The 24,523-nt window shown below is 41.0% G+C and overlaps 1 protein-coding gene and 1 non-coding gene across 2 annotated transcripts in view; both read left to right on the top strand.

Annotated features, from left to right (window-relative positions):
* Window positions 1-8,831: 8,831 nt before the first annotated feature.
* Window positions 8,832-8,937, top strand: LOC128589423 (U6 spliceosomal RNA). The gene has a single exon (XR_008381005.1). It is a non-coding gene; the product is annotated as a U6 spliceosomal RNA (small nuclear RNA).
* A 10,668-nt stretch (window positions 8,938-19,605) lies between these two features.
* The window catches only part of PYGO1 (pygopus family PHD finger 1), a 35,430-nt gene continuing 30,512 nt past the window's right edge, over window positions 19,606-24,523 (top strand). Inside the window, exon 1 of the mRNA XM_053593352.1 lies at window positions 19,606-21,707. Coding sequence (XP_053449327.1) covers window positions 21,659-21,707 — 49 coding nt within the window. The 5' untranslated portion in view covers window positions 19,606-21,658. The remainder of the gene's footprint in view (window positions 21,708-24,523) is intronic.

Genomic DNA, 24,523 nt, shown 5'->3' with positions numbered 1-24,523 from the left:
GATTATTCACACTGATTTAGGTGAGAGCAAAGTTGAGGGCAAATAATGTAAGAAAACAAGTGTAAGGTTAGACTCTGGAGCACCCAAGTCCTAATCTTCACAGTTTGAGAATTGTTTGGTAAGAAAGTTCTTAACCTATTTCTGCTCCTTATCTATCCATGAAGTAAAGATAATTTGTTGTGCAGAATGAAACAATAGTACTTTGAAAACTTAAAAGGAAATTCAAATGTAAGTAATTATAATCCAAAAGTTATTTCTATGAGCATCTTATAGATTTTTTTTTATAGTCAGCCATTTCAATTACATTTTGCCTGTGATATAATGAAAAATGTTTGCATCTCCTATGCATGCATATCCCCTCCAAAAAAGGAAAAGGGTTGGGTTGGTAAAAGATACAGCTGGAATTTAAACACTCATTTGTAAGGTGGGTAAATAAATCCAGAGAGGAAATGGAAATCAACCGTACTTTTCAGAGTACTAAATTTTGAACCATCTTACCCCAGTTTAAACATTCTTTTTTTTTTTAATCTTGGCTTTTAAAGAGCCAAAGACTCAAATATCTCCAGAAGGGTAGATGGATGAGGAGAAAAGTACATGTTTAGGATTCTTCTCTAACAGATCTACTTCTTAAAGATTATGGAACATTTTCACATTTCTACAGACTATAGAGAATGAATGGATTTTATATAGGGCAACACAATACTGGCACCTAATTCCGGTTTATTCAGATCTTCATATAAGATTTATATGATTGCCATCGTCTTTTAGAGAAAGAAACATTTTTCCTACTTTTTCTGGCATCATCCATCTAAGATTTTAAACAGTTTGCAGATTTACTTACTTTATATCTTGGTAGATAGACATAGTCTTGACTTACAAACTTTATTTCTTAAAATTTATGTTACGGAAATTTATTTTGTATGGAACCGTTTTTAAAAGCAACGACAAAAAAATATTATGCGTCTTTTCCTTAAAATATTCTGCTCCCTTTTACCACATTCTGGGTATCTATTTTGTTTGCAAATGAAAGTTATTCTGATGATTAGCAACTTGAGCCTGTTAATAGAAAATTGCAAAGCCTGAATACACACACATTGCCTTAGCCTATCAGTGGAATAGAGAACGTGTATTAAGAAAATGTCTGGGTTTTTGCTGTTGAGCAAAATTCTGTTTGTATGTATGATTTTTTTTTTTCTTCAGAGATGTGAATTAAATAAAAGTGAGGGAGCCAGTTAAATTATTTTATATATGGGTGTTCTGGATCCTTTCACGCCATATACCATTTCTGGTAAGGGCAGTGTTTGCAGACTTGCTAATGGACTATAGAGCTGAGCTATGTTAATTTTGTACTTGACTCAGGGGATTAGCTCTGTGAACTCCATTGCATTAAGAAAGCAAATGTTTGCCTTGATTTTGAATGTACCTTTTTAATGTCTTCTTAAAATGTATTTTGTTTAATAATGTGGTTACTACGTTTTCTTTTTCTAGCTTCATAGTAACTATGGCTTAGTATTTTCCCTCTCCTGGGGGTAGTTTATATACTACCCTACAGGTCATGCCAAAAAATGAATAAAAGTTTAAATGCCAAAATGTTTATAAAACTGCTGTCTAAATACTGATTGCACAGTTTAAATAAAAGTTTTCCTTAGTTAAAAAAGAAAAACCCACGTTTTCTTTTACTTTTCAGTTTTCTTTTGGGGAATACAGAATGAAGACTTTCAATTCATAGAACGATGGCTTTTTTGTTCTGGAATGGGATGATTATAGCATCCATTCCAACCAGTGGGGGTAGAACCTATTTAAGGTATCAAAGAATTATTTTCATCTATTGTCTACTGAATAATAGCAAGGAAATAACAGTTTTCCCATTCTAGAAGATGATTGCTTACCTTAGGAACTAGATAGTAGGAAGCCAAAAAGCTACAGGCATGTGATTTTTAGTATTAAATTTTTTTAAATGATAAGAAAACCCCCAACTAAAAAGAACTAGATAACAGATAAAATATGCTCCAAACAAGTTTGCTTTTTCTTTTTAACACATAGTTGAATGTTTACTTAAAAACAAAAATAAAATAAAATCCCAAGAATTAGGAATGAAATGGGGACTGATGAACAGGACAGTAACATTTTGAAATGACATGGTACTGACTTTGGAAAACACAAAAGAGAATTGAAAGATAAGAAGAGAATAAACATTTAAAAAACCAAAAAAAAGTTAGAAAAAAATGAATAGAATTTCCAGAAATAAAACATATAGTCATTGAATTTTTGAAAATCTGTTAATTTATCTAACACAGTGAAGGAATATTCTAAAACTGGAAGATAGATATAAAGAAATTAGCCAGACTGGAGAATAGAAAACAGAGGTAAATGGAGAAGATTTAACTTACATCTGACAGCTGTTCTAAAATGAAGACTAAAGAGAATGAAGGATAAGCAATATTCAAAGAGAAAATGACTAAAATGATGAATGCCATCAATCCTCAGATTCAGGAAGCACAAAACTCAATCTAAAAATATAAAAATAAGTCTATATCAAGACTCATTATATAGTGAAACTGCAGAACAACAAAGACAAAGAAGAACTTAAAGGCAACTAAAAGGAAAAAAAATTTTGCACTAAAAAAAGAATGTCTTACTGGCAATAAAAAGTAAGATGGTGGAATATTATCTTCAAAACATTACAAAGGAAACTGCGATATGTAACTCTATCAACATATACTTTCATTTAAATGTTCGGGTTAAATAAACATTCTAAACAAAGATTAAACACATGCACCTTTGCTAAATGAACAACAAAAGATGTACTTTAGGAAGAAGGAAATAGAATTCACAAGGAAGCTATGAGAAGCAACCAGCAATAATAAGCCAGAAACACAAACCAAAAACATGAAGAGATGCCACCCCATACCCACTAAGATGGCTACAGCAGAAAGACAGATAACAACAGGTATTGGTGAGAATTTGGAAAAATTAGAGCATCTGTTCTCAACCTGTGGGTTGCAACCCACAGGAACTGTATTAAAGGGCTGTGGCATTAGGAAGGTTGGGAACCACTGAATTAGAGGCCTCATATGTTGCTGGTGGGATGTAAAATGGTGCAGCCACTGTAGAAAATAATTAGCAGTTCCTCAAAAACAAACTTACCATTTGACCCAGAAATCCCACTCCTAGGTACATACCCAAGAGGTGGCCAACAAGTAGAGAATATTTTGTAACTTTTGTAATGAATATTTTGTAAATAAAGGTACATTTAGCTACAATTTCCCATTTTCCCTATGTATGATGACTTTAGGTGTGACTTTTGGACACCCTGGAATAGAGTGTTTCAACATCAGAAAATCCATTGATGTAATCCAAAACCTTCACAAATGAAGAAAAACAGTATGTTTAAAATGAGGCAGGAAAAGAACTTGATAAAATTCTACTTTTATCCACTATTTAAAAAAAGAAAAATCTTTGGGCAAACTATAAGCAAATACCTTAACCTGATAAAACATGCTCACGTAATAAACTACAGCAAACATCAAACGTAAGTTTGGGACAATTCTAAGACGCTGACTCTTGCCACTCCTGTTCAACGTACTGGATGTGCTAGACGGCATCGCGTGGGTCTGTAGGTAGAATTGTAAAGGAACAAACAAAATTATCATTACATGCATATGATGTGATTGTCTACATAGGAAATCCAAGAAAATCCGTAGATAAACTACCATTCCAAACAGAAGCGTTATGTGAGATAATTGGGTTTCAGATCAGAATACAAAGTACGACAGAATTCCTATAGACCAGCAAGAAACATCCAGAACATGAAAATTTTAGGATATAATTTACCATACCAAAACAAGAATATATCATACCAAATGTGTAAGACCTTAATGGAGAAAATTATAAAACTCTTGGCTTAGCGCCCATGGCACAGTGGTTACGGCGCTGGCCACATACACTGAGGCTGGTGGGTTTGAACCTGGCCCAGGGCCTGCTAAACAACAATGACAACTGCAACAAAAACTAGCCAGGCATTGTGGTGGGCACCTGTAGTCCAGCTACTTGGGAGGCTGAGGCAAGAGAATTGCTTAAACCCAAGAGTTTGAGGTTGCTGTGAGCTGTGATGCCACAGCACTCTACCCAGGGTGACAAAGTGACACTCTGTCTCAAAAAAAAAGGACATATTTGAGGAACTATTTAAGGAGGAAGAGAGCCTGTGTTATTCATACAGATTAAGTATCCCTTATCCAAAATGCTTAGGACCAGAAGTGTTTCCAATTTTGAACTTTTTTCAGATTTTGGAATATTTCTGTATATATAATATATGGGATATTTGGAGATGGCACTAAAGTCTAACTATAAAATTTATTTTTGTTTTGTATATACCTTATAGGCATAGCCCGAATGTAATTTTATACAGTATTTTAAACACATTCTGTGTAGAAATAAACTATGTGTCATGCACCTGTATTTTCACTAGGACATGAGGTGAGGTGTGAAATTTTCCACTTATGGTGTCATGTCACCACTAAAAAAATCGCCAGATTTTTAAGCATTTTGGATTTTCAGATTAGGAATGTTTAACTTGTGTTCGAATTAATATACTGAGAGTGCCAAAAAATGTACATGCATTTTAAGAAAGGAAAAAACTATTAAAATTGTCATTTTCAGGTCAGCAACCATAGTTCATAAGGCACCGGCCACATACACCGAGGCTGGCGGGTTCGAACCCAGTCCCGGCTTGCTAAACAACAATGATAACTGCAACCGAAAAATAGCCGGGCATTGTGGCGGGCACCTGTAGTCCCAGCTACTCTGGAGGCTGAGGCAAGAGAACCACTTAAGCCCAAGAGTTTGAGGTTGCTGTGAGCTGTGACGCCATAGCACTCTACCCAGGGTGACATAGCAAGACTCTGTCTCAAAAAAAAATTGTCATTCAATATACACCAATAACAAGAGATCAATGTGAGTCACATTGAGAACCTCTTGTAATTGTAGAAGTCAAATGTGACTTGAGTTTTACAAATTTAATAGTTTTCTTTTCCTTTCTTAAAATGTGTATACATTTTTCGGCACTCTATACATAAAAAGACTATTAATAAAAGTTAACCTTTTGTTTTATTTGACTCCCTGACTTGTTTTAATTCTCACTGGTGTGTGTCTCAACTTTCTTTTATTTATTTATTTATTTTAGAGACAGAGTCTCACTTTATCGCCCTTCAGAGAGTGCCTTAGCACCTTGGCATCACAGCTCACAGCAGCCTCAAACTCTTGGGCTTAGGCAATTCTCTTGCCTCAGCCTTCCAAGTAGCTGGGAATACAGGCACCCACCACAACACCCAGCTATTTTTTAGTTGCCAAGGTCGGGTTTGAACCCACCACCCTCAGTATATGGGGCCAGCGCCCTACTCATTGAGCCACAGGCGCTGCCCTCAACTTCCTTTAAATTCCCTCTAGCTCACCCTCACGGAGTTGTCTACTAATTCCTGTCAAGATATAACTGATTTTTAAGCTGTTAGAGCTAGGCAATTTACATTTTAAAAGATTACTCTTAAAAATCAAGCAGTTTTGCAATCCAAAAGAATGAAGACACGATAATGGAATGACAGAAGAAGAGGTTGATGTTCTTGTGTAAGAGACCTGACTAAGGTGCATTCAAATGGATAATCGTATACTCTCAAATCGTGCATGCATTCTGGAGTCCATGAGCTTGTAGCTTGTACGTGATGTTAATATAATTTTGAAGTTAGAAGTGAAAACTGTGCTTTCACATTTTGTTTTTAACAAAAGCCATAATAAAAATAGGATCTCTGGGAACCAGTATTCTCACTGTGGGAGAAGAAAGATAATGTGGAATGGTGAAAGACAAGGAAAAGCCATGTGAAATTGGTTTGAAATAAGAGATATTCATCTATATTGATGCCAATTTGTTATGTACATGTAAATATATCATTAACATATATACACACACACACACCTGTATGTAGTATATTGGCGAGCCATATGAAACTGTCATTCTTCCCAGAAAGAGTTTATCATCCACTGGCAATGAACACATCAAAGGCCCAGAGTTTGTTTTTTAAATACAATTTCCAAGGGCTCCTTGGCAGAAATTACTAATTCCATAGCTGGGGCAGAGAGAAAGTTGGTATTGGAACCTGGAACATTTATTGTGTCAGAAAGTAAGGAGGTACTCAGAGAATCTTGGGACATGGTGAACAGATCACTGAAGTCGACTAAAAGGTTTCCTACTAGCAAACTCTGGGATGAATTGATTATCAGAATGAATGATGAGTAATAAATTATTAGGTTATTAAGTACAAAATGTCTGGTTTCCTTAAGTATTATACTAAGTTTGATAGTTGAAAAGTCTTCTGACATTTCACTTTTACACTTCTTGTTTTATTTTTATTGTGAAGATGCATCCTTATTCTTTCAAATGCATATTTTGGCTTATGATCATCTTTCAAAAAACTTTTAGAGCAATTTTTCTGAAACCACAGAAAAGTAAACTATTCATGTTACTTTCTGTATGAGTTCCATCATGGAAACCGTGCAGCACAAACAGCTTGAAATATCAATGAAGTGTCTGGGAAGCCTGTGGCTAATGAACACACAGCAGGTTGATGGTTTGAAAAATTCTGTTCTGGTGATTTTAGTCTTGAAAATGAATCATGTGGGTCACCTGAAACCAAGGTGGACAATGATGAGCTGAAAGCTATAATGGAGGTGAATCCATCTCAACTACACAAGAATTAGCAGCAAGGTTTGATGTTACTATTCCAACAATATTGGACCGTTTCAAACAAATCAGCAAAGTAAAGAAACTGGATAGATGGGTTCTATGTGAATTAAATGAGCATCAGAAGAGAAATCATCCCAAAGCTTGCCTTTGTTTGCTGTCATGACATAAAGATGAACCATTTTTACAATGTACTGTTACGTAGGATAAAAAATGGATTCTTTTTGACAATCATAAGTGGTGCAATGGTTGGATAAAGATGAAGTGCTGGCACGCAGTCGCAAACTGAATATTCATCAAAAAAGGCTACTGGGCTTGGCACCTGTAGCTCAAGTAGCTAAGGCACTAGTCACATACACCAGAGTTGGCGGGTTTGAATCCCGGGCCCAGTCCTGCCAAACAACAATGACAGCTACAACCAAAAAACAGCCGGGTGTTGAGGAGGGCTCCTGTAGTCCCAGCTACTTGGGAGGCTGAGGCAAGAGAATTGCTTAAGCCCAGGAGTCGGAGGGTGCTGTGAGCTGTGATGTCATGGCATTCTACCCAGGGTGACGGCTTGAGGCTGTGTCTCAAAAAAAAAGGAAAGAAAAAAGCTATTGGTGTCTGCTCGGTGGTCCAACACTAGTATTATAAACTACAGCTTCATAAAGCCTGGTCAGTTGATGACAGCGGATGTAACCAATTGGATGAAATAGATGCTTGTGAGTAAGCAGCCAAGATTGGTCAATAGAGACAGGCCCATCCTTTTGCAAGACAATGCCTGACCACCTTGCACAAACAACGCTGCTCAAACTACAGAAGCAGACTTGGAAACTCTCTGTCATCCACTGTATTCACCAGACCTTGCACCAACTGACTACCACTTCTTCCAGGCTTTGGACCACTTCTTGCAAGGAAAAATATTCATTTCTCAACAAACAGTGGAAAATGCCTTTTGCAATTTCATCACCACCTTCTTCACTGCTGGCATAAATAAGCTACCATGAAGATGGCAAAACTGTGTCAACAGTTTAGGCACATATTTTGATTAATTGTACTGCTTCTTGTTTGAGATACAATATATTAACTTTTCATTTGAAATCAGATATTTCATATTTAATGACCTAAATATAACTCATTGAATAAAATAAGAATACGTAAGTCCATTCTAAGAGAGAGAGAAAAAAAAGAAAGGCAAGTTCTCATGTAGAATGCCAATTAAGAAATGTAAAAAGAATGACAGAAATGCCCATTTTTCAGCTATGATATTTGTACTGATTTGGGTAGGAATCATGAAAGGATGAAAAAACTACAGCTAGGCATTGTGGCAGGAGCCTGTAGTCCCAGCTACTTGGGAGGCCGAGGCAAGAGAACTGCATAAGCCCAGGAGTTTGAGGTTGCTGTGAGCTGTGATGATGCCACGGCACTCTATCTAGAGTGATAGAGTGAGACTCTGTCTCAAAAAAAAAAAAGGCTCGGCCCTCTTAGCACTGTGGTTATGGCGCCAGCCACATATACCGATGGTGGTAGGTTCGAACCCAGCCCGGGCCAGCTTATCAGCTGCAACAAAAAAATAGCCAGGCGTTATGGCAAGCACCTGTAGTCCCAGCTATTTGGGAGTCTGAGGCAAGAGAATTGCTTAAGCCCAAGAGTTGGAGGTTGCTGTGAGCTGTGACACCATGGCACTCTACCAAGGGCAACATAGCAAGACTCTGTCTCAACAACAACAAAAAAGAATGCTTCAACCTTAATCTAATCCTGTGAAAACATCAGAGAAACCCAAACTGAGAGTCCTGTACTCCATAAAAATATTAGTATCATGAACAACAAGGGGAGACTTTGCTTTTCATTTAAATTAAAGAAAGAGAATAACTTAAATATAATGTAGATCTTTGATCGGGAGTGGGGGGGACTAATTAAAGAACATTATTAGAACTATTGACAAAATTTAAATATGGTAAATGTATGAGATGTTATTTTACTAGGATTAAATTTACTTAATCTGATCAATGTTCTGTGATTATGCAAGAGACTATCTTGTTCTTAGGAAATACATACTGAAGTATTATTTCCTAAGGGAGAGGCATGAAGATTCAGAAAATAACAATGATGGCAATAATGGTGCTGACGACGGCAGCACAGGTATAAAATTGGAAGTGATATAGAGAAGATCAGCATGGCCCTTCAGCAAGGAAGACAGGCAAATTCATGAAGGCTTCCACATGTGTGTATATATATATATTGCATTTGTGCCCAGGGCTGGGTTTGAACTCGCCACCTCTGGCATGTGGGGCTGGTACCCTACTCCTTTGGCACAGGCACCGCCCAGCCTTCCATATTTTTAGGGAACCTCTGATTCTAAATATGGAGAGTATGAATGGGTCCATAAGCCCTGAGAAATAGATACAACTAGAAGAAAATACCATTTATAAAGTGCTGAGGGAATACTATAATATTTTGCTAAACAGACCTATCTTAAACTTGGTAAAATATTTGTGACAGAGTGCTCTTTTTTTTTTTTGAGACAGACTCTCAAGCCGTCCCTGGGTAGAGTGCCATTGGCATCACAGCTCACAGCAACCTCCAACTCCTGGGCTTAAGCGATTCTCTGGCCTCAGCCTCCCAAGCAGCTGGGACTACAGGCACCTGCCACAGTGCCTGGCCATTTTCGGTTGTAGTTGTCGTTGTTGTTTGGCAGGCCTGGGCTGGATTTGAATCCACCAGCTCCAGTGTATTGTGTCTGGTGCCCTAGCTGCTTGAGCTACAAGCGCTGCATTTACTGATTTCATAAACCTTCTTTTGTGTCCAGACAACTTGCTAAATGTTATGGTATATTTATATGGAAAACACAAATAAAAGTCATTTTGATGACAAAAAAACACAATGGCAACAATAATAATGTGTGAGTGTATAGACAGAGAGCAAATAAACAATTGAAGTGAAAGGTTAATTAACCTATTTATACAAGTGAAGGATATATTTGAGTTCTTTTTTATTTTTCTTGTATCACTTCTGAGCTTGAAAATAATGTAAAATTTAAAAATTTAAGAAGTGAATGTGGCCTCGGTGCCTGTAGCTCAGCAGCTAGGGCGCCAGCCACGTACACCGGAGCTGGCAAGTTCAAACTCAGCCTGGGCCTGCCAAACAACAATGACAACTACAACCAAAAAATGACTAGGTGTTGTGGTGGGCGCCTGTGATCCCAGCTACTTGGGAGGCTGAGGCAAGAGAATGGCTTAAGACCAAGAGTTTGAGGTTGCTATGAGCTGTGACGCTACGGCACTCTACCAAGGGCAACATTGTAAGACTCTAAAAAAAAAAAAAAAACAAAGAAATGAATGTGCTGGGCAGTGCTTGTGGCTCAGTGGGTAGGGCACCAGCCCCATATACCAAGGGTGGTAGGTTCGAACCCAGCCCCGGCCATCTAAAACAGCCATGAGAACTGCAACAAAAAATAGCCGGGCATTGTGGTGGGCGCCTGTAGACCCAGCTACTCGGGAGGCTGAGGCAAGAGAATCGTTTAAGCCTAGGAGTTTGAGGTTGCTGTGAGCTGTGACACCAGGGCACTCTACCGAGGGAGACAAAGTGAGACTCTGTCTCAAAAAAAAAAGAAGTGAATGTGCTAGTATATCTATACAATAAAATATTATTTGGCCATAAAAGGAATAAAGTAGAACAAAGTACTGATATGTATACATCATGAATGAGTCTGGAAAATATTATTCTAAGTAAAGGAGTCATCCACAAAAGGCCATGCATAATTCCACTTTTATGAAACAAAAGGTCTAGAATAGGAAAATTCATAGAAAGAATAAATCAGTACTTGCCAGGGGATGTGGACGTGGGGGAGAGGCAGTGGCTGCTAACCAGTACTGGTGGGAGTGGTGAAGATGTCCTGGAATTAGCTAGTGGTAATGGTTATATAACTCTGAATACACTAAAATATACTAAAAAGTGAGTATATTATACATGGAATAATACAAATTAAAATGGTAAATTTCGTGGTATGAAAATTATTTTCTATTAAAAACATGAGTGTACAGAAAATGGTAGGAATATTCTAAGGAATATTACTGCACAAAGTTGTCATCATCCTGCCTTCCCATTCCCACTCTTTCCCTCCAAAAATACAAACAAACCAAAAAGGCTTAAGTTTGGCCCATTTTCTGTCTCTTAAAAGAGAATTCAGGGCGGCGCCTGTGGCTCAAGGAGTAGGGCGCTAGTCCCATAAGCCAGAGGTGGCGGGTTCAAACCCAGCCCTGGCCAAAAATCACACACACACACAGAAGAGAATTCATAAAGTGCCAATTGTTCCATATTTACAGTTTGTTGTTTTAGCACCAAGACTTGTCATGTTTCTTAGGTAGTCCTGCCTTGCTGTGTTTCATTCACAAATATGCACACATCTTGCTCGTTCCCACATGTTCTTAAAAAATTTCTCAGGCACCCACAGTGTTGCAGTCTGCCTATGTTGGCAGTATTCACATCCTGAAAATAATCTGCCTCTTTTCCCAGTGCTGTAAAAAACAGAGCAAAACAAGGCAAAATTCCCATGTTATTTTGCCATATTGGTTTCATTAGCTGTCACATAAGAAATATATGACTCACATGCCTTTTAGGATCAAAGCTCCAAGACAGATACCTCATTGGAGATGTGACATTAAAATATGACACTGTGACTATGAATGTCTTAAACAATGCCATCCAGGAAAAATCCTGTGCACCTCCTTTGATGGTTGTGTTGAACTCAAGTCTTTGGTTATTGGTTACAGAGATTATGTCAAGCTTATATAATAAGCAGAGCTCAAGATGGAGAGCTATGTAGACATCTGTCCCTTTCTTGACTTATAAAGCTCCTTAAAATTTTAAAGGGGAAGCCTCAGTGGGTGGATTGCCTGAGCTCAGAAGTTCAAGATCAGCCTGAGCAAGAGCAAGACCCTGTCTCTACTGAAATAGAAAAACTATCCAGGCATTGTGGCTGGCACCTGTTGTCCCAGCTACTCAGGAGGCCGAGGCAAGAGGGTGACTCAAGCCCAAGAATTTCAGGTTGCTGTGAGCTATGAGGCCATAGCACTCTACCCAGGGCAACAGAGTGAGATTATGTCTCAGAAAAAAAATTAAAAGAATTATAAACATCCTTTTAATCATTTATTTATTTTTCAATATTTGCCCAGTAGAAGTATTTAGAAAGCCTTTGTCTGAAATGATACATATTTCGGAATGCATTAATGTAAACTGTGTGTGAATCTGAAATTCAGCTATAGAAATCTATTGCTTAGTAAGACTACCTTGACCACGATTAGTGGTTAACATATATTAAATGAATAGCAGACAAATAAAAATATAAAATGTGAAAGCATTAGCACTGAACTGTTTGCAAGTATACAGTTCATTCATTCAAAAAAATATTTACTGAGGTGGGGCATGGTGGCTCACACCTGTAATCCTAGTACTCTGGGAGGCCAAGGCAGGTGGGTTGCCTGAGCTCAGAAGTTCCAGACCATCCTGAGCAAAAGCAAGACCCCCCATCTCTAAATATAGCCAGCCATTGGGACAGGCTCAGCTTCTTGGGAGGCTGAAGCAAGAGGATCACTTGAACACAAGACTTTGAGGTTGCTGTGAGCTGTGATGCCACAGCACTCTACTGAGGGTGACAAAGTCTTTGAAAAAGTTTTTTCATTAAGAACCTGCTATGTGGCAGACAATAATGAGTAAAAATTAGCACAGTCCTTCCATACATGGATTTTAATCTGAAAGTGAAACAGAATTTAATCATATTTTAACAGAAATTACTATGTAATTTCAAACTGAGAGAAGCAATGAAGGAAAGGAACATGAAAAAAAACCTGACTTATTATAGAGAGACTTCCCTGGGGAGATAATACTTGAGTTAAGAATGAAAGGTGACGTTTGAGTTAATTAGACTAAGAGCAGGGAGAAGAGCATCCCAGGAAGATAAAACAGCATTTGAAAAGCCACTGTGGCAGGGAAATAATGGTGAATTGAGGAAAAATTTAAAAGGCCAGGGAACATAAAGTGCAAGGGAAGTGGTATAGAATGAGGCTGGAGAAATCAGTGGAAATTGTATTATATAGGCCTTGTATTCCATTAAAAAAAAAATCTAACTGTACCAGCAGTGGCAAGTCATTGAAGAATTTTACATCAAGCAGGAAATACATGGTGACATTTATGTATTGAAATGATCAGTCTGAACCCAGGAAAATAGTTTTGTGATTCCTTTGAACCTAAAAACAGACTTACCATATGACCCAACATTCTATTATTGGGCATTTATCCTAGAAAAATGAAAATTTATTTTTGTTCAAGAACTTGTGAGTGTTCGTAATGACTCTATTCATAATAGCCAAAAAGTAGAAACTTCCCAAATGTCCTTCAGTGGGCTAATGGTTTAACAAACTGTGCTACATCCATACATGGAAGAAAGTACTAAGTAGTAAAAAGGAACAGAATACTGACACATGCAACAACCTGGATGAAACGCAAGGAAATTACGCTGTGTGGAAAAAAACAAATCTCAACAAGATAAATACTGTTGATTTTATTTGTGTAGCATTCACGAAAATATAAAAATGTAGAATGGATTAGTGGTTGCCAGGGGTTAGGGACTGGGTGGTGGATGAGTGTGGCTGTAAAGGGAGTCTTGACCTCAAAGTCATATGGTGGTGGTACAGTTAAGTATCTTGATTATGGTGGTGGTTACAAAAGGCCACACGTGATAAAATTGCATAGACCACACTTACACCCATACACACCTGTGCATGTATAACTAATAAAATCTGAATAAAGTCTATTGTACCAATGTCAATTTATTAGTTTTGATACTTTGTTATAGTTGCATATGATGTTAAAGTTGGGGAAGACTGGGGGAAAGATGCACAGGACTTCGGTGTACATTTTTTTGCAGTCACCTGTGAAGCTATAATTATTTCAAAAAAATTTTTTTTCCTTTTTTTTTAGAAGAGAACTCTGGATACCAAGTGGAAAATGGATTGAATAGAATACAACATGATGTAGATAAAACTACTGGGTGGTGGTAGTGGAGATAGAGAAGAATAAACAAACCTGAGAATATTTGGGAGGTAAAATTTATGGAATCTGGTGATGGATGAGATAGAAGAGGTTCAGGCTCGGCCCCCATAGCGCAGTGGGCTTATGCACCAGCCACATGCACTGAGGCTGCAGGTTGGAGCCTGGCCTGGGCCAGCTAAAACAACAGTGACAACTGCAACAGAAAAAATAGCTGGGCGCTGTGGTGGGCACCTAAAGTCCCAGCTACCTGGGAGGCTGAGGCAAGAGAATTGCTTAAGCCCAAGAGTTTGAGGTTGCTGTGAGTTGTGACGCCACAGTACTCTACCAAGGGCGACATAGTGAAACTGTCTCAAAAAAAAGAAAATGTGGTCTGCAAAGTTTGTGTTTATTACCCCTCCTTTGGCAGAAAACATATGTTGACTTGCTCTTGCCTAACTGTACCTTCTACTGAGTGTAAGCAGGGGTCCTCAAACTACAGCCCACAGGCCACATAAGGCGGTATGATTGTATTTGTTCTCATTTTATCTTTTTTACTTCAAAATAAGATATGTGCAGTGAGCATAGGAATTTGTTCATAGTTTTTTTTTTTTAAACTATAGTCCGGCCCTCCAACAGTCTAAGGAACAGTGAACTGGCCCCCTGCTTAAAAAGTTTGAGGACCCCTGGCTGTAAGGTATGATTGAGCGCATATTTCTAAATGATGGAACATGCCCACCAAGAACAGATTTACCTGCATCTCTTTGCATTGAAGATGGAGTAAAGATCAACTCTGGAACTCATAATCAAGGCCCTTAGATAAGACCATAACAAGGAGAAGAGATACTTTTGTATCTTTTCATCTTGGGACATAAGGAGTGTAATGGGATTGAATGGAATATTCTCACCTTTTCTGCATGTACTGCAGCCAGGCTTCAACACAATTAGGAACTCAGGATGCAACTTTGCTCTGATATTTACAGGTCTGTATCTGCATGTTGTATTGTATCCACAGCATTGGATATCAATAGTAGTGGTGAGGCATATGGATGGATCTTCATGGGAATCTGATATTTCTTTTTTTTAATTTTGGATTAATATAAGGGTACATACAATGAGGTTACATTGTTTGTGTTTATAAGGTAAAGTCCGAGTTGTAGTTGAGTCCTTCATCTAGGAAGTGTACCATATAACCCTATGTTGTACCTGATAGGTGAGACTTTACCAAACCCCCATTCTTCCCTACCCCTTTCTTGAATTTAATTGTCTTTTTCTCTCATGTGGGCCTGTAGTTGTTCATCTACTAGTTTCAAATTAGTATTGTGTACATGGGATGCTTGCTTTTCTATTTTTGAGATACTTCACTAGGAGAATGATGTTCAACTCCATGGAATCTGAGCAAGAATGGAAGAACATGATAGACACTATGAGGGAGTGAAAAGCATTTGTTTGAGAGCAGGAAGTGCTTCTGTCTCCCTCTCCCCATCCCCAGGAAGCTCAAGAATAAGGACACATGTAGTAGATTCTTGCAGTAATGATCCCAATTTGCTCTGCCTTACTCTTATCCAAATCCTTAGGTAATCTGCTCCCATAATGATACTAGGCTTGGCCAACTCCAGGGCTTTAGTCAGTGGGACACAAGGGAAGTCTTGAAAGTGCTTGCATGTTAGGGTGTGTACTTTCTCACGTTCTTACCTATAACCACTACCATATGAAAGAGGCCAGTCCAGCCTGCTGGAGGCCAACACGTGGTCCAATTGCCTTCATTGCTCCTGCTGACAATCAGCCAACTACCCGACAGGTAAGTGAGGCCATTGGCCACCAGCTGACCACAACATCTTGAGTATGTCCAGTCATCACTACATGGTAATGAGGAAAATCATTCCGAGCTCAGTGCAAATTTCCTAACCACAGAATCGTAAGCAAGTAATTGGTTGTTATTTTATTTTTGAGACAGAGTCTTAAGCTGTCACCCTGGGTAGAGTGCCATGGCGTCATAGCTCACAGCAACATCCAACTCAGGCTCAAACAATTCTCTTGCCTCATTTTTTTCTATTTTTAGTAGAGATGGGGTATCGTTTTTGCGTAGGCTGGTCTCAAACTCGTGAGTGCAAGCAATCCACCAGCCTCGGCCTCCCAGAGTGCTAGGATTACGGGTGTGAACCACGAGCCCCGCCTGGCTGTTTTATTTTTTAAGCCATCAAATTTTGTGGTTGTTACACAGCAAAAGTGGATTATAACTGATATAAGTGATAGTAATGCAAGCTAATTAATAATTGCTAATATGACTCCATGTTTAATTATGTCACCTGGGGGTTATGAATTGTATCAGTATATATATCTGTTTGCTGGACCTCCCCACCTCAGACTTGGATGTCCAAAATTGAGTTCATCTTCATCTCAACTTCATCATCTCCTAACACCAAATCTCTCCCTCCGTTCTATGTTGCTTAAAACAAGTGTGGGAGCAAATTTCTGATGTGTCCCTCACATTTTATATCCAAACAATTAAACACATTGTCAGTTTTTACCATTATTCCCTGAATTATTTACCATTAATTCCCTCCATTACCCCACTTCAATGCATAAGCATGCCAAAAAAAGTATACACATTTAAAGAGATGTTATCTATGTATTATTTTTCTAATTTGAATTGAATATGTGACCTTTGCTCAAAAGATGGCATTAGTCAAATAAATGCTAGTGTCACTCACTGTGCGACAGGCAGGACACTTAAAGAAAATGATGGGGGTTGGCACCTGTGGCTCAAGGAGTAGGGCGCCAGTCCCATATGCCGGAGGTGGCGGGTTCAAACCTAGCCCCGGCCAAAAACCACAAAAAAAAAAAAAAAAGAAAAGAAAATGATGGAAGTGGGTGGCACCTGTGGCACAGTGGTTAGGGCACTGACCCTACATACTGAGGGTGGCGGGTTCGAACCCAGCCCCGGCCAAACTGCAACAAAAAATAGCCAGGCATTGTGGCGGGCGCCTGTAGTCCCAGCTACTCGGGAGGCTGAGGCAAGAGAATCACCTAAGCCCAAGAGCAGGAGGTTGCTGTGAGCCGTGATGCCAAGGCACTCTACTAAGGGCGACAAAGTGAGACTCTGCCTCTAAAAAGAAAAAGAAAATGGTGGAAGCACAGTTTTATTTGCATAGCCCAAATCCATTTTCAAGTGGTATCTGAAATCCGAGAACACTGTGGAAGTGCAACAATGGAGGTATGAGTATGCAACAGAACCTCCAACTTGCCTAACAATTGCATGCATTCATTGTAAGTTTGAGATGCATGGTGCTGTGTGTGATGTGCACAAGAGAAGATCCTGGAGGACTCACCTAGCAACGAGTCCTGCCTCTTTTGCTGTAATGTTGGAATAGTTTACACGCTCTTCACAGAAGTCACCCAAATAGTGTGCATGTGAGACAGGAGTTAGCAGAACAAGCATACAATGCATTCTTTTCATTTTTATTTTTATCTTTATTTATAATTTTTTTTTTTTTTGCAGTTTTGGCCGGGGCGGGCTTGAACCCACCAACCCTGGTATGGGGCCGGCGCCCTACTCTTTGAGCCACAGCTGCCATCCTATTTTTTATCTTTATTTTTGAGACAGAGTCTCATTTTGTTGCCCTAGGTAGAGTGCTGTGGCATCATAGCTCACAGAAACCTCAAACTTTCAGGCTCAACTGATCCTTATGCCTCAGCATCCCAAGTAGCTGGGACTACAGGTGCCCACCACAATGCCAAGCTTGTGGGGGTCTCACTTTTGCTCAGGCTGCTCTCGAACTCCCGAGTTCAGGCAACACACCTGCTTCAGCCTCCCAGAGTGCTAGGATTACAGTCATGAGACACTGCGCCTGGCTTGAACACATTCTTAAAATAACAAAATTTTCATACCAAGATTCTTTTTACCAAGAAAGTTTTCAGACCAAGATTATTACACACACCAAGACATGAGAGCTTACCTCAATAGAATTTGCCAAAACAATGGATAGGATGAAGCGGTGTGGTTGAGTTTCCCCCACATTTTCTTGACTTAATACCCACTGACTTCTACCTATGGGAGACCTTAAAGGGTGTGGTGTACTGTACAAAACTTGTTACACTGGCGGTATTTTGGGAAGAAACTGAAACTGCATGCACAATGATACAAGTGGACACTTTGGTTAACCTTGCTCAAGTAGCAGTTCCCCGTAATTAAAAGTGTCTGGATGCTGACAGTAACCACTTTGAGCATCTCTTGTAATTGCAGAAGTCAAACATGACTTGTATTCTTCTGTTATGGGTATATATTGACTATTACAATTTTAATACCGTTTTTCCCTTTCTTAAAAAGTGCATACATTTCTGGTACCCTCTGTACAAGCCCCTCATTGCCTCATTTTCTAACGGTTACGGTTTCGGTGTGTCCCATCCAAAACCCAGGTGTTGCCACTGTGACAGTATTAGAAAGTAAGGCCTTGTAGAGGTGGTTAGGCCACAGCATTCCTGGGATTAGGTGCCATTAGAAAGGAGTTTGACAAAGGGAGTTCATCCCCCTTTTGCCCTTCCACCTCTGCCATGTGAGGACACAGCAGTTCCCTTCTTCTGGAGGATGCGGTGTTCAAAGCACCATCTTGGAAATAGAGAACAGCTCTCCCCTGATGCTAGTACCTTGATCTTGGCATTCTCAGCCTCCAGAACTGTGAGGAATATATGTATTTCTGTTCTTTATAAATTACCTAGTCTGTGATATTCTGCTATACCAGCACAAAGAGATGAAGATACTCATATTCTGTGCCTCTCTAATCCATCTTTCACCTGGTGGACAGAATGATCTTTCTAAAATTCAGACCTAAACATGTCACTCACCTGTTTAAACTCTCCAGGGTTTCCCTATTGCTTTCTGGATAAAATCCAAAATTCTTGGTATGGCCTTCAGAGTTCTGCCCCTGCCTTTTCCCTCAAAATTAGGTCCTGACACTTTTCACAAAGTATCTTATGCTCCAGCCACTTCTAACTACTTAAGACCTCTGAAAAATGCATGCTTTTTCACCCTTCTTGTCCTTTGGAAATTCAATTCCTTCTAATTAGATGACTTGATTTGCCCATGAAATCTGTTTAATTTCCTACATGTTCTTTTCCCCTCCTTTTTTGTGGTAAAATATACAAAACATGAAATTTATCATTTTAACCATTTTCAACTATAATTCAGTGGCATTAATTATGTTTGTTGTTCTGCAACCATCACCACAGTCCATTTCCAGACAATTTACATCATCCCAAACTGAAACTATATACCCATTAAACAATAACTCCCCATTACCTGCTCTTTCCCTCCAGTCCCTGGTAACCATTCCAACTGTGTTAGTTGTACTATTTTCCTCAAACATCAGCAGCTATCTGAAAGTTTCTTTCTTGTGCACACATGGTAGTCCAAGGTAGTGTTTGGCACTCTGCTTGTCAATGTTAGTTTAAACTTCTACTTCCTCCCTGAAACTGTGAACTCCTAAAGGACAAGAACCATTGTCTCATTGTCATCTTTGGATGACAACGATATGTACCAAATCATTCATAAATATGTCACCAAATCTGCTTTCGCACTACTTTTGAATCACCTAGATGGCATTTAAAGACTGATTTCCAGACCTTTTCCCCAGAGATTCTGTAAATCTGGAGAAGGGCTTAGGAATCTGAAATTTGAGAATTCTTTTCAGATAACTTGGATAGGTCCAAGTGTGTAGTCAAGATATGGAAGTGAGACTGATCTAAAAACCATACCTAAGTAAGATGATCTTTTAATTCTTGATGAGTTATTAAAAAGTGGACAATTCATTTGCTGACATACATATCCTGAGTCTCTAGCTGTAGAGGATTATAATAAAGAATTCAAAAATCTCTTAGCAATGATTTTTCTCAGCCAGTCTCCTTACACTAAGAGTTATATAAGAAAAACTACTTCCTCTCCATGCTGACTGATATTTTCAAAATGCTTTCTCATCTTTTCTCAACAACCCGCTGAGGCAGAGTATTAGATCCAATTTGCTTTACTTTATTTACCATTTGCTTTGGCTTTATCACTTACCAAAGTCCTGACAACCCAGTCATCATCCTAGGGCTTCCTCCCGTCTATTTATTCATACATTCACTCCACCAATATTTCTTTGAGCACTTACTACGTGTTAGTCACTGTTAGGTACCAGAGGATGATAAACAGTAGTGAACTGGACAAAATTTCTGCCTGCATGGGAGAACTTTCTCTGCAAAGTGCCTCCTGTAAGAATATTTCCCCCAGCCTGGCCCAGACTGAATCTTCTACAGGACTCCCAGCCTCCCCCTCACTCCACCCTTATTAGATGAAGGGTAACATTTGCCCCCGGGCCATGCATCTTCTGTTTCTTAAAGTCAGTTCTGTGGTGTAGCTCTTAAGACGATACATTGGCCTCGTGTTTACAACTGATCTGGCTGGGCAGCTGAATGAGTCCAGTGTCTTGTCTCCGGAAGGATGAAACTCCTGTTTGTGGTTAATTCTAAGCCCCACATGCTTCTCAGTAGTTCTGACATCAACAAAAGTCCAGGGTTCTACCCTGCTGAAGATCAGAGCCTGCACCTAACGGATTCTCTTCAGTAAGATAACTACAAAACCTAGCAAAAATTTAACGATTTCGTTAAAGTTCGTCCAAAAGTGTCGAGTTAAAAGAGACCTTAGGGATGGAGCTCCCTTCACTGCCTTTTATAGATCAGAAAACTGAGAAAACCCAGACCTAAGTCGCCTTCGGTCGCACAGCCCAAGGGATGCACGTGGACCGATGCTCGGACTAATGTACAGTCAATCACATGGGATGGGGGTCCTTCCTCCTAAAAGTGAACGTCCGAAGGAGATCCAAGCCATCTATCTCACTGCTTCTACCCCTCGGTCCTTTCTTGTCTCTCTTTCTTGAAGAGTCGTTAAAATACCACATCGGGGCATTTCACACACAGGTGTCCTGACCCCAAACTCAAGAGTCGGGGAATGAGGGTCTCTACATGCCCGCCGAGAACTCGCCAGCTCCCGCTTGCAAAGTTTCTCGAAATCCACGTTTCTCTTTCAGATCTCCGGCCGCGAGGCCAAGATGCCTGCCGTAGCCTCCGACGAAGTTCGGAGATGCCCTTTCCTCTCCGAGGCCTGGCGAGCTGCGAGGGAGAGCCGGGCGCGGGGCGGGGCGGCCCCTCGGCGCGCGCTGCCCGCCCCGGCTGCCAGAGCCGCGGGCCCGCGAGCCCCGGCGTGGAGCGAGAGGCGCGCGCGGGCCGTGGGGGCTGGGCCGAGGCGGAGCGCGAGGCGGCGGTGGCGGCGGCTGGAGGCGCCGCGGGACTAGGCAGCGGCCCCCGCCCCCCGAAGCCCGTCCCCGCGCGGGGCTGGGGAGCTCAGGGCGGGGAAGCCGCGGGGCCGCGCCACGTCCCTCGCCCGCCCGGGAGCGGGTTTTGCAGGCGGCTACAGGCTGGGGGCTTTTGTGTCTGCGACTCGGGAGCGGCGAGAGCGCAGAGCTCCTCCTCAGAGGGCGCTGTGAGTGCGCCGCCAGGGCCGGGCCGCCCGCCTCCTGCCTCCCCTGTCAGCGGCTCCTGAGGCGGCGGCGGCGGCGGCGGCGAAGAAGGAGCAGGAGGAGGCGGCGGCGGCACGCGGGTCCTCCGCACATGCCGGCCCCGGGCGGGGGGCCGCCCCCAGGCCGCGCTCCCGGCCGCCGCTGCTGAGCCCGGCCAGCTCCCTCACGCCGCCCCGCCGCCCCGAGGCCTCGTCCTCCTCCCAAACTTTGCAAAGTCGGCCCGCGTCCTCGCCGCCCTCGGCCGTGCCTCGCCTCTAGGGCTCGCCTCGCAGCCGCAGCGGCCCCGCGAGAAGGAGGAGCCACCGCCGCCGCAGCATCAAAGAGACCGAATTCCCGCGGCCTGGGGGGGAGTCATGCTTTGCGGTCTGTAATGTCAGCAGAACAGGAGAAGGATCCCATTGCGCTAAAGAGAGTTCGAGGTAACCGAGAAGGGCACCGGATTGGGGGGACCGGGGTGAGTGGGGCGCGCGGGGCCCCGTGCCCGGCCGCCAGGAGGCCACGGGGCTCTGTCCGGGCCTAACTCCGCGCAGCCCGCGTCCCGCCTGCGCCCCGGGGCCGCGTCCGCGTCCGCGACCCGAGCGTGCGGCCCGGGCGCCCGGGAGCCCCCAGACGCCCGCGCCGAGCCCTCCTCTCCCGACTTGGTGTCGGGGGCATTTGGAGCCGCACTCACCATCCCCACATACCCCTCTCCTCTCCCGCCTACTTCATCTTAATACGCAGCACAATAGGCACCTCAAAGGGGGGAAAAAAAGATACACCCCCGGCAGAGACCTAGAACGATGCCTGCCCCCCACACACCCCGAAAAGTAAGTTGGACTGCACGAGAGTTGACGCTCTCGGGCTGGTCTGCCGGCTTTCACGTCTCTTTCCCATCCCTCCTCACACACCTCCAGAAGCAACACATCCTCGCTTTAAAGGACAAACGGAAAATTCTGAAGGCGTTTTCTCTATTGGTTTGTAAGAATCAAATCATCTGAAATAGTCGTAGGCATGATTGGTTTTCTTCTTCCTTGCAAATTAGTTAAGAATTTTCCTGCCTCCTTCATATCTAAGGAAAATCTAAGAGGGAACGAACGATGTACCAGACAAAAGACATTGCAGGTTAAGTTCACAAACACCAAATGCCATTTGGAAATTTGGGGATATCCTCCCGCTCTAATTTCCAGCTCTTAACGGGGTTGAGACTGAGAGTCCCAAAGTTGGAGTAATAAATAGGCTTTGTTCATTAAGTAAATATTTATTGAACATTTACTATATGCTAGGCACTGTTCTTGGCACTGGGATAAAGCAGTGAATAAAGCAAATAATAGATGATCTTCACCTAGGAGTTCACACTCTTGGGGGGTAAACAAATGACAAACAAAAGGTATAGAATGTCAAATGGTGAGTGCTATGGCAGAAAAACAAAACTGGGAGAGGGTTGGAAATATGTATGGGGGTGGGGAGGCAGCGATTGTATGTAGGGGATCATTAAAGTGTCCACCTGGAAGATGATGTTTGAGCAAAGATCTAAAGGATGTGAGAGCACAGCTATATGGATTTGCTTGGGAAGAGCAGTCTTTTAGGCAAATGGACCAGCAAATGCAAAGGCCCTGGGTCTCTAATATGCGTGGTGTGTTGAAGCAACCACAATGAGGCTATTGCAACTGGAGCAAACTAAAAAGGAATGAGATGGGCTGAGAGGTGAACTTGATTGTGTATTGGAGGGTCTTATGTGCCATTTTAAAGGACTTTGGATTTTACTCTGAAATAGAGACTGGACAGTTTTGAGCTGAAGAGTAATTGATCTGACATTTTAAACAAGGCTTCTTTGGCTGCTTTTTGGAGAGTAGCCTATAGAGAACAAGGGCTGAAGCAGGGAGACTAGTTAGGAGGCTATTGTGATAATCCTTTCATCCAAACAGGGTGAAGTGTAAGTCAGTAAGTAGTAAGGGAAATTTCCAATCCACTTAAGTAATGCAGAGATGAAAGACCACAGTTGTTCATTTATGGTTTTGTTCAATGTGACTAGAGATTAAACATACATAGAACCGGCTTGTGACACACTGACGATATGGTATCCAGGAGACATCAACTCGAGAGTATTTAGGAAGAAATTGATAGTCATTTAAGCAAAAACATAATTTAAAGAAGAATATTGTTTTTAAAGGCTTAATGTCAACACAACCTTTCATTGTGTGAAATATTTTAACCCTCTTTTCTGCTTGTAGATAGGAATTGCCAAAGCCATCAACCAATGTTTTTCAGACTTTTTTATCTCCTGGTACACTTGAACCTATAGTTAAACTCTCAAGGCAAACTTAAATTATGTTGCTCAAAAACAGTTAAAAAAAATACACTTACTGTGCTTTGAACTTCTTTCAAAAATAATTTAATTGATGATCTTTAAAAATTTTCCCAGAATACCTAAGATCCCCTCTACTGTACACTGGTTGAAAAACACTGCCATACACCTTTTTGAGATACAATGATTCCCCTGACGTTTTGCTGTACTATTTTGCCTATTATAAATTGCTTTGAGATTGAAGGAAAAGAAAAAGCTATCAAGTTTATACCTTTGAACTCAATTATTGGTCTTAATCAAATGTAATTCTAAACAAAATGGATGAGAATTTTATTATGAGTCAAAAGCACAGATTTATCCTTTTAGTTGCAACTGCTGCTTTTAAGTTCAGTGCTTTAGCTGTAGAGGGTTGACTCAGGTGTCAGCTCAAGAATATTCTGAGAGTTAAGTACCAGAATGAAGACAAAAACACTTTTTAAAATGAAAAGTCAATACTTTTTATAAGTCATTTTGTAATAATTACAACATTAGTTTAAAAAGCATATTTGGACTGTTTTATAATCTACAAAAGACACCATAATATTTACATGAGTTGTTCTGGAGCACAATTCTGCTGGATTTCACTGCCTTTGAACTTTCTGTTGTATCATTAGACTATACGCAGGATGTGGTGTTTGCAAGGCATAAACTCTTTAGCAATACTTCTCAAACCTTCATCTACTGATGTGTATAAACAGACCTTTTTAATGAGTATGTATTTATTTCATGTGTACTACAAAAAAATTCATCACTGTGGTGCCTGTAGCTCAAGTGGCTAAGGCTCTAGCCACATGCACCAGAGCTGGTGAGTTCAAATCCAGCCTGGGCCTGCCAAACAACAATGACAACTGCAACCAAAAATTAGCCCAGCATTGTGGTGGGCGCCTGTAGTCCCAGTTACTTGGGAGGTTG

The sequence above is a fragment of the Nycticebus coucang genome, chromosome 6 (assembly GCF_027406575.1).
Source record: "Nycticebus coucang isolate mNycCou1 chromosome 6, mNycCou1.pri, whole genome shotgun sequence".
Classification (NCBI taxonomy): Eukaryota; Metazoa; Chordata; class Mammalia; order Primates; family Lorisidae; genus Nycticebus; species Nycticebus coucang.
Note: the sequence above shows the minus strand (reverse complement) of the source record. Positions and strands in the feature narration are given on the sequence as shown.